Below are 14,414 nucleotides of genomic sequence, written 5' to 3' on the forward strand. Positions count from 1 at the left end.
ATCCATACATGACCACAGGAAAAACCATAGCCTTGACTAGACGGACCTTTGTTGGTAAAGTAATGTCTCTGCTTTTGAATATGATATCTAGGTTGGTCATAACTTTCCTTCCAAGGAATAAGCGTCTTTTAATTTCATGGCTGCAGTCACCATCTCCAAAGTGATTTTGGAGCCCAGAAAAATAAAGTCTGACACTGTTTCCACTGTTTCCCCATCTATTTCCCATGAAGTGATGGGACCAGATGCCATGATCTTCGTTTTCTGAATGTTGAGCTTTAAGCCAACTTTTTCACTCTCCACTTTCACTTTCATCCAGAGGCTTTTTAGTTCCTCTTCACTTTCTGCTATAAGGGTGGTGTCATCTGCATATCTGAGGTTATTGATATTTCTCCCGGCAATCTTGATTCCAGCTTGTGTTTCTTCCAGTCCAGCATTTCTCATGATGTACTCTGCATATAAGTTAAATAAGCAGGGTGACAATATACAGCCTTGATGTACTCCTTTTCCTATTTGGAACCAGTCTGTTGTCCCATGTCCAGTTCTAACTGTTGCTTCCTGACCTGCATACAAATTTCTCTAAGAGGCAGATCAGGTGGTCTGGTATTCCCATCTCTTTCAGAATTTTCCACAATTTATTGTGATCCACACAGTCAAAGGCTTTGGCATAGTCAATAAAGCAGAAATAGATGTTTTTCTGGAACTCTCTTGCTTTTTCCATGATCCAGCAGATGTTGGCAATTTGATCTCTGGTTCCTCTGCCTTTTCTAAAACCAGCTTGAACATCAGGAAGTTCACGGTTCACATTGAGTGCCTATCATAGTTTTTTTTTTTAACTTTGAAAACTGAATCTTTCCCCAAACATTTCCAAAATTCCTTTTATCTTCTTTGTTCTTCTAAAACATTTCCCTAAATCATTTTTAATTCAAAATGTAAAAATGTTTTCTGATTTGTAAAATGGCATGTATTTATTGTGTGTGTGTGTGTGTGTGTGTCTGTGTGTGTGTGTGTGTGTGTGTTAGTCGCTCAGTCGTGTCTGACTCTTTGGAACTCCATGGACTGTAGCCCGCCGGGCTCCTCTGTCCATGAAATTCTTCAGGCAAGAATAGTGGAGTGTTTTGCCATTCCCTTCTCCAGGGAATCTTCCTGACCTAGGGAACAGACCCAGTCTCCTACATTGTAGGCAGATTCTTTACCATCTGAGCTACCAGGGAAGCCCATGGATTTATTGTAAGAAAATCTAGATGTGTAAAATAGAGTAAAACAATCTTCTACCGCTTCATTTTATAGAAATGAGTTTCTTTAAGAGAGAGAAGCAGAGACTGTGAGTATGTCAGACAGAATAGGATCAGGTGATGCAGAAAGAGGAGAACCCGAAAATGGTGCTGTCAGAAGTCCTATCACAGAGATTTTTAAACAAGGGAAGTTGAATTGCACTAAGAGTAAGCACAGATGAAAAGAAAAGGGAATTAAGCATTTTTAATTAAGTTGTCACTAAGATCTGCGAAGTAGTAAGTTCAAGTTCTTAAGTAAAGTTCCTTAGAGGACATGGGAAATAAGTCATGTACATGGTAGTCACTTAGTAAGTGCCCATTCAATATGATGGTAATTATGTAAACACATTACTTCTTGCAATTGAAGCCAGAATCTGTTTTTTATTATTACTATAATTATTATTATTATTTGTTAAGTGTCATTCTTGACTGGCAAACAGTTAAAGCTTTCTTTATTTCTCCTTAGGCCTCTTATGTAAGGAGTTGAAGGGGAAATAAAACATACAGGATGAAAAGATGGCAATGTTGCCTCCCCCGGGACCTCAGAGCTTTGTCTTCTTCACAAAACAGTCTCTTGCCCTCATTGAACAACGTATTGCTGAAGGAAAAGCAAAGGAACCCAAAGAAGAAAAGAAAGACGATGACGATGAAGGGCCAAAGCCAAGCAGTGACTTGGAAGCCGGCAAGCAACTGCCCTTCATCTATGGGGACATTCCTCCGGGCATGGTGTCAGAGCCCCTGGAGGACTTGGACCCTTACTATGCAGACAAAAAAGTGAGTTTATTGTACCTGCAATGGTGCAGTTTCTCTTTACATCTTTTTTTTTTTAATTTTATATTATTTTTAAACTTTACGTAATTGTATTAGTTTTGCCATCTTTTGTACAAACAGATACTGAGATTAAGAGGAATTTAGTGAAAAACTACACCATGAGAACATGTTTAGTTAAAAATGCATATGTAGGATATTTCAGAATATGTACTTTTTCTAATTTTTCATCAAAACTGATTCTGTCACTGGCATACTATTTTGATTTTTTTTTGAAAATAGTGTTCAATATCATGTTTTGCCCTTTAGGCATGACATAAGTGCATCCTCATAGGAACAAAATAACTTTCAATGTGAGAAGTAAGACCTGGGTATACGTCCAGAATGCATTTGCATGGAGGTGTCAGTTGAATCCGTGGGAATATATAAAATCACTTAACTAATTATAGGGTTTTGAGAGCCACTCATTTAGGGGGTTGGAGAGAATGGAGAATCTGAGATGGTCAGAGAGGTAAGACATAAATAAGAAAAATTTCCACTATTCAAGAAAAAAAGGAAAGAGAATATCTCATAAAATTACTCAGGAAGCTGAGGCTAGATAAAGACCATTGGAATGAACAAGGAGGATGAGTTGGTAACTTTTTTGCAAGCAGTTTATGTCGATGGAAATCAAAGCAAGAGAGTGGTAACTCTGCTCAAAACTCTGTAATGGCCTATATGGGAAAAGAATCTAAAAAAAAAAGAGAGAGAAGATATATGTATAACTGATTCACTTTGCTGTATACCTGAAACTAATACAACATTGTAATTAACTATACTCTGTTCATTTTTTTAAAAAAGCAAGATAGTGTTGGACAGCAAGTAAAAAGAGGAAGTTTGAGAAATTTCCATCAGAAAGATGGTCACTTAAGGCAACAGAAAAATTGAAAACATTTTTTTAAAAATAATGAAACGTTGCAGCTACAGTTTTTTTAGTATTTATTTTTGGCTATGCTAGGCCTTCCTTGGTGTGCGCAGGCTTTCTCTCGTTGTGGCGAGCAAGGGCTAGTCTGTAGCTGTAGTGTGTGGGCTTCTCATAGCAGTGGCTTCTCTTGCTGTAGAGCATGGGCTTCAGTAGTTGCGGCACACAGGCTTAGTTGTCCCATGGCATGTGGAATCTTCCAGACCAGGTATCAGACGCATGTCGCCTTGCATTGGTAGGCATATTCTCAACCACTGGACCACCAGGGAAGTCCCTTGAAAACCTTTTTTACATAGGGTATAAATAGCATGTTTAAAAGTGGAGAAAAATTATTCCCAGAGAGGAAAATACAGAAGGTTGAGTAAAGTAGTTAGTTGCTGATGTTAACAGACAAGGGATAAACCACAAGTCGGCTTGAATTTGCATTAGAAAACTGCAGAAAAGTGGAGAGAAGCCTTACTGTGTGAGCCTTGTAGGGCAAATACGATGATTTAAGATATGTTGAAGTAAATGTCGGGATATCTGAGGAAATGCACGTTAAATACTGTCAATATTTTCCATGCTACAGGAGTGGAAGTTGTCCTTTGAGAGTCAGTCTTGGGAACAAGGATGGGAGAGTTTGAAACAACTGCTGTAAAGATAATTCTACCAAGAAAATGAGAAGGAGGTTATCGTCATTTTTGAGACAGTAGCAGATACAACCAGATCGAACTTGACAAAGATGAGACAGTACAGGATAAAATCAGCAGGTTCCCTAACTTTCTCCCAATAATGCTTTGCTACACAGCACCTGCAGACTTACCGTCAAGAGGTCAAGAAAGGCAGGATAAAGTCCGTTTAAAAGTTATTTTGATTTAAGATATAAATAAAAGGGCACATTTCTTGATAAGATAGCTAGCAGACAAAATAAGGAACAGTGAAATGTCTTGTGAAATAGAAAATGTGATTAACTTAATTTTGATGGTATAAACACATCTACTATGAATAACAATGCATAATTTTTTGCCTCATATTAAAATCAGCATGTCAACAAACTGACAGCATGTCGAATAAGCAGAATACCTGAGAAGCCTTTGAGATAATACCCAGCATTCTTATTCACCCATCAGTACTCCAACACAGAAGAAAAGAAAGCTAACATGTTTTTAGGGTCTCTGTGATAGACACTGGATTTTTCATACAAATTAGCAACATATTCACCACAACCGGGAGAGATAGGAATTAATAAAGGATTCGAGGAAATTAATTAACTCACAAAATGTTACATAAACACTCGTAAATTCCGTCCTAGATTTTTTAGTTCAAGTTGATTTGACTCCCTACTGAGATGTTGTCCGGCATCTCTTAGTTTAGTTTTGCTTCTGTTGTATAGCAACTACTGTGCTCACAACTTTACAAAAATGAATGAAACAATGAGTGGATAAAAAATGAAATAGGCAAAATTAAAAATGCTTTCTCATTTTACTTATTGATATTACTTCATCCTGTAAAATGTCTGGCTCCTGCATTTCCCATTTCCAGAGGGGGCCTGGATGTAATTTAACCAGCCTCCTTAAGGAGGAAAAAATCTTTCTGGAGTAAATCCCAGTTCAGAGACATAAACTAATATTGGCTTAAAGTGACTTGGGAGGTAAGAAGAAAATGTTTGCATTTGGAGGATGAAAAATGGAATCATTTAGCTCTGGGATAGACTAATGTAATAGAGAATATTTGGGGTGGGACTCCAATCCCTCGCTTTGCCACCAGCTCCTTTCAGAGGTGACACCAACTATGTAAAAAGCACAACGCACATCTGCATCAGAATATAATACTTAGGTAGAGCTAAGTCAGACTAAGTAATCTATTTTTCATGGCCCTTTCTTAACAGATAAATAAATACCCAAAGGGATTACTGAGTCTTCTTATTTTTATTTTTTGGTTTGGAGCTTTAAATGATGAACTTTCGGTGCTGTGTCCTAGCTCCTCAATCATTCTTGGTTAAAACAGTTTGGACTTCCCCTTGCAACTTCAGGGTTGACTTTCATGTGGATTGAGTCTTTAATGTTTCAGGTTATTCACACTAATAGACGAGAACTTTATTTCTGCTACACTATAACATTGCTTGGATTAAAAATCTTAATGACTCCTGATTTGACTTAGGTTCAGATTTTAACTTATGCTTGAGTGTAATGATCAATGCTTTGTTAAAAAAAAAAAAAGAAAGAGCATTTAATAAATTAATGTAGAGGTATGTAGAGGTTAGGGCTTCATTTTCATATATGATGAATATATTAAGTGAATTCCCAGGTGGCCCTAGTGGTAAAGAACTCACCTGCCAATACAGGAGACATAAGAGATGTGGGTTTGATTCCTGGAGTGGGAAGATTCCCTGGAGGAGGGCATGGCAACCCACTCCCGTATTCTTGCCTGGAGAATCCCATGGACAGAGGAGCCTGGTGAGCTGCAGTCTATAGGGTCACACAGAGTCAGACACGACTAAAGTGACTTAGCATGCATACATGTTCTCAACATTTACCAAGAATTTACAATGTACCAGAACTTAAAAGCTTCACAGACACTGAGTGCTAGCTCTCAAGTTGTGAAATGATAGATCAAGTATTTAGAATACTATCTGTCCAACTCCAAAGCTTAAACTCATACGTTCATAATTCTCCAATTTTATGTTCAATAAATTATTACCTAAGTGAGCCATATTAAAATAATTTATTCAGACATTGACATCTGTGCATTTGCTAGCAGGAATGTAGAGTTTTCTAGAGATACTCATTCTGCTACTCAAAATTTCATATCTGTTTTCCCATCTGTAATTAACTAGTGGCTATGTATAAATCCAAACAATCCTAAAGAAGTTTTTAATGTAAATGAAAATTGGGAATTTGAATTTAAAAATAGTAAGCCAAGTCTTTTTTTTTTTTTTTTAATTTCAAGTACAAGTTAACTTGATCTTGCCAAGTTGAGGCAGTAATATTTTCATGTTAGCTCAGATGACTTCTGTTTCATGAAGCCTCCCTGATTATTCCAATAGACATAAGACCCTGCTCCCTCTTTACTCTCATGCTCTGCCATTTGAATTTCTCTGTATGATACCTGTCAAGTCATGCCTTGTATTAGAGTTGTGCTGTCTGCTTAGTCACTCAGTCGTGCCTGACTCTTTATAACCCCATGGACTGTAGCCTGCCAGGCCTCTCTGTCCATGGGGATTCTCTAGGCAAGAATACTGGAGGGGCTGCCATGCCCTCCTCCAGGGGATCTTCCCAACCTAGGGATCGAACCCAGGTCTCCCGTGTTGCAAGTGGATTCTTTACTTTCTGAGCCACCAAGGAAGCCCTGTATTAGTTACTGTGCTCTTAATCACTTTTCTCTGAAACCTCTTGAATGCAAAATTCATGCCTCACTTATGTTCAAATTCATTTCATTATCTCTTATGCCATAGTTGCTCCCAGGTGGCACTAGTGGTTAAAAAAAAAAAAAAAAAAAGCTTGTCTATCAATGCAGAAGAGTCTTAAGAGACACTGGTTTGATCCCTGGGTCAGGAATATCCCCTGGAGGAGGGCATGGCAACCCACTTGAGTATTCTTGCTTGGAAAATCCCATGGACAGAGAAACCTGGCAGGCTACAATCTAAAGGGCCGCAAAGAGTTGACAAAAGTGAAGCGACTTAGCACACACTCATGTTTACGAGACAATTGTAGAAAATATTAGATGAATGAATTTTAAAAAGCACAGTGCATTGAGATTTAAGAAAGCAATAATTGTACTCAAACATGAGGTATTAATTTTAAAACTAATTTTCAGTATAACAGTGAACTTTATGTTCAATTATGTTTTAATGTACCTGGTATAGTAAAAGAGACAAGGAGTATAAAAAGTTAACCTAAGATAGTTCTCGTTTATTTTCTCAGGAACACTGCCACATACAAAAGCAAGATTACCCAAAGTTATATCTCTAAAATTGGGTGGAAAATATTTATTACCTATGTTTACCACTCAGAAACATATATAAAATTCAGAATCAACATCAAAAAGACCAAAAATCAGTGTCTTCTGTTAATAGATAGCACAAGGAATTTGCTTGCCAGCCACAGATAAGTAAGAGCAGGCTTTGAACTTAAGTCTTTCTGGTTTCCAAGCCAATTAATTCCTTAGGTTGTTTTAATGTTTTGTTGTTATTACTGTTTATTTGTTTGGCTTTTAAATTTTTCAACTAAATACCAAAGCCATGGAGAATGTAACTCATTATTCAGTGGTTACATATTTTTTCAATGGTTCTATTCACATTTCAAAAAATTACCATGAATAGTAGCAAGCAAGTTCTTTAATTTGTGTTCTTTTATTTTAGCTGTTATTAGTATTATATGTAAAATAGGAAAATGAAATTGGGTAATAGGATTCTTTCAACTCTAATGTTCCTTAAATTCATGAAAATATTTTGAAAACTCATATTTTAGAACATTTGCTACTAACCCTGACAATAGCCAGGAAGTATTACAATTCTCAAAGCAACATGATAAAAATCAGGGATAGCTGGTTGCTATTTGGTTTGCATAACATGCAATGTAATGATACAAGGAAGTTATATTTAAAATAATTCCAGTGGCCACAAGTTATTGTTACTGATTTGAATGTTAAGGGATATAAAAAAGAGAACACTGCATTTTGAAAGCTGTAAATAATACATACCCATAAATGGCTCACTTCTTACTTTATTGAAGAAATGGACAATGGACTTGGAGTTCATTGGCTAACATGACGTGAATATCTCCATCAATGGCTTTGGAACCACACTGCTTGAGTCTGATGGCAGTGTTTCTTTAATATGACTCTACCACATGCAGAGGTAAACTGCAGCTATTAATGTACTAGATTGAAATTTTGGAATTTCAATTCATACTGTTTTCTTTTTGCTCCTGCAGACTTTCATAGTGTTGAACAAAGGGAAAGCAATCTTCCGTTTCAATGCCACGCCTGCTTTGTACATGCTCTCTCCTTTCAGTCCTCTCAGAAGAATATCTATTAAGATTTTAGTACATGCATATCCTTTTTAAAATGCTTACTTACAGTGGTTCTTTAGAATGTAGTTTTTGGCTATTTTATTTAAATATAGAGTTTTCTTTTCTACCTGAAAAGACTCAGGCTTATCAATCTCAATATAATTTGGTGTAGATCTCTGAATAGATTGGGAGTTTGGCAATTTTGGGCTTCCCAGGTGGTGCTAGTGGTAAAGAACTCACCAGCTAATGCAAGAGACATAAGAGATACAGGTTTGATCCCTGGGTCAGGAAGATCCCCTGGAGGAGGGCATGGCAATCCACTCCAATATTCTTGCCTGGAGAACCCCATGGACAGAGGAGCCTGGTGAGCTACAGTTCATAGGTTTGCAAAGAGTTGGACATGACGGAAGTGACTTAGCATGCATGCATGCGTTCATTATATCATCATCATCATGGCAACTTTAGTATTTTAGGATAAATTGCTTTTATCCATTACTCTTTTGTTCAGAGAGTTTTTTTTTTTTTTTTTAAGTCTAGAGGCTTTTTTAGAATTATTTTCTAAGGAAAATTGTCAGCATTTCAACAAATGTCGTTATCAGATATTCAAAGTTATCATGTGTTCTTTGATTATATTCCTTGACTCTAAGCTACCGCATTCAGCATGCTTATCATGTGCACTATTCTGACGAACTGCATATTTATGACCATGAGTAATCCTCCAGACTGGACCAAGAATGTAGAGTAAGTGGGTATAAGTACATTTTAATATAGTCTTACTATGGTTGTTATCCTTCCTTTTTCATACCAGGAAGTTATTGCATGTATAAAAATTGTGGTGATTATCTTCCCATGTTCTATAGTTACTTTATTTTCAATTAGTTTTTCTCCTTTATTAACCTGCTAACATTAGAAAAGAATAATACATGTTACAGTCTTTTCTAGAAAAAAAGATCTTACCAGATACCCTGCCTGTTCTTAGACTTGTCATGTATCTCTTGTCCTTGGATGTATTTCAAATAGGAATAATACAGGAATTTTCTAGGCAGATCTCATACCTGTGTTCTTAGTAAATACCTTTACTTTAAAATGCCTCTACTTTCTGGGAGTGTTTCTGACATATACATTTCAAGATTTTCTGGAAAGATCTTAATTGTAATTTATTCTAATAGTTAGAATGGGCCCCTTAATCATCAGCCATACTCTAATCAGTGTCTTCCTTTGGTTGATCTGAGAAAAATAATTATAAAGGCTTACCTGGTACCATGTTCTTTTCACAATGGATTAATATCACAATGGACTCTTTTACCTAGGTACACTTTTACTGGAATATATACATTTGAGTCACTTGTGAAAATCCTTGCAAGAGGATTCTGTGTAGGAGAATTCACTTTTCTTCGTGACCCATGGAACTGGCTTGATTTCATAGTCATTGTCTTTGCGTAAGTATTTATTTTTTAAAATTCCAAACTCATGAAAATCTCAGACAGCACAGTATCCCAGTGAGAAAGAACTTTGGGATCAGACTTTTTCTGCATATAATAGTTTGATTTAAAAGATACTGCATGGAAACTAATCATCAAAAAATGGTAATAATTTTTCAGAAAGAGCATTTCCCACTCAAACATGTATGTATGATATCATTATAATAGAGGATCTTCCTCTGTGCTCAGCATGTGGAAGGATAGCATACGTGGTGGCAGTTAGAGTCACACTTTTCCCAAGTTCCTATTTAATACCTGGTAAAACCGATAAGAGAAACAGAGAAAACTCAGGCATTTATTATTAGCATGGTGCTCTTTCTATTAATGTATATTATTCAAGAACTAATAAAATATAGAAGCAAATCTTTTCATAAGGACTGTCACTGCATACTAAACCTAACATTAATGCATTGTGTATATATTACATGGGCATCTACAGTTTATTTTCATGGGAAAAATATCACATTAAGATATAATTTTAGCTTATTTATATTGCTGCTCTTTTCCTAACTATATTTGTCAGAACATTTTTTTTTTTAGAACATTTCTTTAGTTTTAAAATCTCAAACCTAAATGCAATATTTTCCCTCTGTCATTTTGAATTGTAAAAGTAATACGTGTTCATTGGATGGATTTAGACAATAGAAAGGGTCTTGAGATTTCTAGTCTCCAATTCTGTACACCTGCCCCACCTCTTTGTCCTTCATCCATGACTACTGTAGGTCCACCCACCACCTGCTAAGATAACACTGTGTCAAAGAAGGCTGCATCTTCTCAGGGGTCTCCTTTTTTATTGAGTATAAATTACATGCCATAAACTTTATCTTTTTTTTAAAGTATAAAATTCGGTGTTTTATATTATGTTCATAAAGTTATGCAACAATCACCACCCTCTAACTCCAGAAAATTTTCATTATCCCAGAGAGCAGTCACTTTCCTTCCCTTCTTCCCCCAAGTCCCTGGAAAACACTCATCTATCTTCTGTCTCTGGATTTGCCTAATGTAGACATTTCACATGAGTGGAATCTTAAAATATGTGGCCTTTTGTGGCTGGTTTCTTTTAATTAGCATACAGTTGTTAAGATTTGCTGATGGTGTTTTGTAGAACATTATCGATATTACCATAATATTGGTCTAGTCATTGAAGCATTTCATCGTTTATTTAGGCATTTAAGTGTATGAAGCCATTTTAATATTTGCATTTTGCTCACATCAAATGACTCAAATCAAATTAAATTAGTAATGATAGAAGCAAAAGATTTGCAGAACTATAAATTTAAATAAGAAGTTCCAAGCATAGGAAACACCTTGACTAAAGGCACAGGTAAGTATCATAGACTCTATCTAAATTCTGAATAACTCTGATTTAATTCTGCAGGTATTTAACAGAATTTGTAAACCTAGGCAATGTTTCAGCTCTTCGAACTTTCAGAGTGTTGAGAGCTTTGAAAACTATTTCTGTAATCCCAGGTAAGAAGAAACTGGTGCGAAGCATTAGGTCACTCATAACTCCAACTATTTGGGAGTTGTTCTTTGTGTGTGTGTGTGTGTGTGTGTGTGGGTGTGTGTTGTCACCGTGTTTGTGTATAAACTCCCCTATTTCAGATATGTGACAGAGTTTGTGGACCTGGGCAATGTCTCAGCGTTGAGAACATTCAGAGTTCTCCGAGCTTTGAAAACAATTTCAGTCATTCCAGGTGAGAGTGGGGTTAAACACCAGGGCTGACTTTGATCTTTTGAAGGAAAAAACAATAAAAACTTAATCTTAACATAATTTTAATTAAATTGATCTCATGTCTTTCGTAATTGTTATGAAAAGTCAGCCTTTGAGTTTAATCAATTGCATGAGTCTTAGAGGATGAAGATGGCCATTTGGTTAACATCTCAACTTGAAATTTTTCCTCCTGTTTAACAGTTTATTTTCCATTTTGCTTATCCAGGAATAAAAATTTCAATTTGTTTTACTGCTTTTCTTAGAGTGAAGAAAAGAGATATAAAAATATTAGCATGGGGAGGATTGCATGACACAATGCTTTTTTCTTTCCTCAACAAACCATTTCTTTACTGAAAGCTGTTGTCACTGTATCCTGTAATTCAGCCTCTGTTTTGGTCATTATAAAGAGATGGTTTGTCTGACAGACATTTACTGAACTGACACAAGTTATTTTTTCAAGTGAGTGTGGCTATGATTCGAGCAACCAAATTATTCATTTTGACTGGTTATTCTCTGGAAATACTTTAAAGTTTTTAGTCACTTGATGCAATATACAGAAACAAAATATATAAAACAGCAGATCCCCCTTTTGAGCTGGTAGACTTTTTTTGAACTAGGTTATTTAAGATCATTGATTTGATAAAGTGCATGCACTTCTAGGAAAGCTTGTATTTTGCTTTTGTTTTTCATTTAGAAACTTTATTTCATTTTGAACACCTTTTCTTCACTGTATTCAGGCCTGAAGACCATCGTGGGGGCCCTGATCCAGTCTGTGAAAAAGCTCTCAGATGTCATGATCCTGACTGTGTTCTGTCTGAGCGTGTTTGCCCTGATTGGGCTGCAGCTCTTTATGGGCAACCTGAAGCATAAATGTGTGCAGAGTTCACTTGCAAATAATGAAACAATGGAAAACATATTGAATACCCTAGATGAAGAAGAATATGCAAGTAAGAATACCTCTGTAGTTGCTAATAGGTTGAAATAAGGCTAAGAGCATTGTTCTCTTTTGGCAATGAAATGTTGCTTTCATTTTAATTATTTCAAAACCACTCAAATATACAGAGAGTTGCAAAAGTGTGAATTTTTATTATGTTGTATTTTCATAAATTTCCCTGGATCTAAGCTTTCTAGCAGCTCTAATATTGAGAACTTGGGATAGTTCCATAATTCTCAATTTCTATAAAATAAAAAGAATAAATTTGGCTGTAGAGAAATTTAGCTATAAATTAATGATATTTACCATTAGATTTCATCATGAACTATATGTTTATATACTGTAGTTTTATTGTATAGTTTATGCTTACATTTTTTATAGTATGATTTATTATATAATAACACAATTACATTTTTATACTTATATTATTTTTATAACATTATTAATCATGGTACAATGTCAATTATCACATATTAAAATATTTGTCTCAATATACTTCTAAAGATTTGTATAAGCAGAGAAATTTATTCAGCTTTATCCTATTATATTAAGCTCTATCCTCCTATTATAACCAATGATGTGTTTCACAGAGCTTTCTAATGGCTCCCCTCAATCTAGCTAATAGACCATTGAAGTTTAATTCCTCAGAACTTGTTCTGTAGGTATCATTTCAGATGATATGTATACACAGTCCCAGAAGTCTACTTAATTCACAAATATATTTTTGAGTGTATTACAGAAAGCATAAATTGCATGTTTCCTAACAGTTATCTCCTACCACAGTTTCTTGTACCAAAGCTGATTAGTTTGAGTGAGAATGAGGTCTGACAAGATTGTACTTTCTGTCTCACACCTGCAGTGTGTCTGTATGATGTTACCCACAGAACCCATGAAAGTTAATAGATAATTGAATCCAGAGGTAAATGGATATATAAGTGCCTTAGATAGAAGGGGATCAGGGAGTAAAGGTCAGGAGTTAATTCTCCTTAAATAATAAAGAGTCATATGCATCTTTTTTTTTTTTAACTCAGTGTGTTTTTCCTACTCACTGAGAAATATAAAGGCAAATAAAATCTAGCTAATATAGGAAAAAACTGTAAATAAAGAAAACTAAAAAAAAGGAACCTAAAACAAGAAAACTGAAGATTTTCAAAGTAAAATTTTAATGTATTTTTTTTTACTAACAGTATTTGATAAGGAATTTAGCAAATTTTCCTTTCCTTTTTTAATTTTTTTAGCTTCTGATTTTATTAATATGATCCTAAATTTTATATATTTCCCAAAGACTTTATTTCTAATTTATATGCCATAAAAATTTATATATCTTACAGGTAATTGCTGACATTTATATTCTGTTTTATGAATTGGTTTACAGCACTTACTTAAACTTGACTTTATGTACTAGGATCACTATGTCCTTTTTTCAGAATCTTGGTCTCATTCCTGAGTTCATGGTTTGAGTGATTTTTAAAACATTTTTGAATTGCTATAAGCAATTTTTTTTTGAAAGAAGTAGTAAAAGCTCTTAGATTTTGCAGTGTGTCCTCTTGTTGCGTTTACATGTGAGTGAATGACAGCTAAGAGTGAAATTTTATACCATCATCTCCCTCAATTCTGTATATTATTCTTGATTTTAGTCTGAAATATACTTTCACAGCAGAGATTACTGTGTTAAATCTGAGTTTGATGTCCCACCTGTTTGTTGTGTCATAGAAGCCTGGTCTCACTGTAATATTTATTCAAGCATTCGTTTATCATGTCTTTTTATTGAATGCTTCCTCGAGCTAAGCATTGTGCAAGTTTCTGGAGCTGCAGCAATGAGTATGGTAGCCTCAGACCCAGCATCCACAGAGCTTATCCTCTTGGGGGAATAAAAGGAGGGGAACAGACAAATAACAATATTATAAGTTATAATAAATGCTATGCAAAGAAAGTAAATCTCAGGGGCTGAGATACCAACTAAAGAAGAAGCCTTCTCTGAGGAGGTGGCATTTAAGCAGAGATATGAAGGATAAGAAGAAGCCATAACACAGTGTAAGTGTATATGGAGGCTGTTCCTTGAGTTAGAAGGAAGAGCTTGTGGGAAAGCCCTAAGACTGGAAAGAGTATGTATTTAAGAATGGGAAAGAAAAAAGAATGGGAAAGCAGCAGTATGGTTAGACTTTAGCAAAAGAGAGGCAGAATGGCAACAGAGAAAGTAAAGGAAAAAGGCAGGGGTCGTTTCATGAAGGATATTTTAGCCCAAGGAAAGGAGTTTTGATTTTATTTTAAATGCAGTGGTTTTAATCACTTTT

General features: G+C 35.4%; 1 protein-coding gene across 2 annotated transcripts in view; it reads left to right on the top strand.

Moving 5' to 3' along the window:
• Positions 1–14,414, top strand: part of SCN9A (sodium voltage-gated channel alpha subunit 9) — a 169,337-nt gene that overhangs the window by 71,728 nt on the left and 83,195 nt on the right. For both annotated transcript variants that reach the window (XM_055572372.1, XM_055572371.1), the window contains 6 exons: positions 1,738–2,045; positions 7,914–8,031; positions 8,642–8,732; positions 9,302–9,430; positions 10,851–10,942; positions 11,924–12,133. In XM_055572372.1, coding sequence (XP_055428347.1) covers positions 1,788–2,045; positions 7,914–8,031; positions 8,642–8,732; positions 9,302–9,430; positions 10,851–10,942; positions 11,924–12,133 — 898 coding nt within the window. In that variant the 5' untranslated portion in view covers positions 1,738–1,787. The remainder of the gene's footprint in view (positions 1–1,737; positions 2,046–7,913; positions 8,032–8,641; positions 8,733–9,301; positions 9,431–10,850; positions 10,943–11,923; positions 12,134–14,414) is intronic.

This window comes from Bubalus kerabau, chromosome 3 (genome assembly GCF_029407905.1).
Source record: "Bubalus kerabau isolate K-KA32 ecotype Philippines breed swamp buffalo chromosome 3, PCC_UOA_SB_1v2, whole genome shotgun sequence".
NCBI lineage: Eukaryota > Metazoa > Chordata > Mammalia > Artiodactyla > Bovidae > Bubalus > Bubalus kerabau.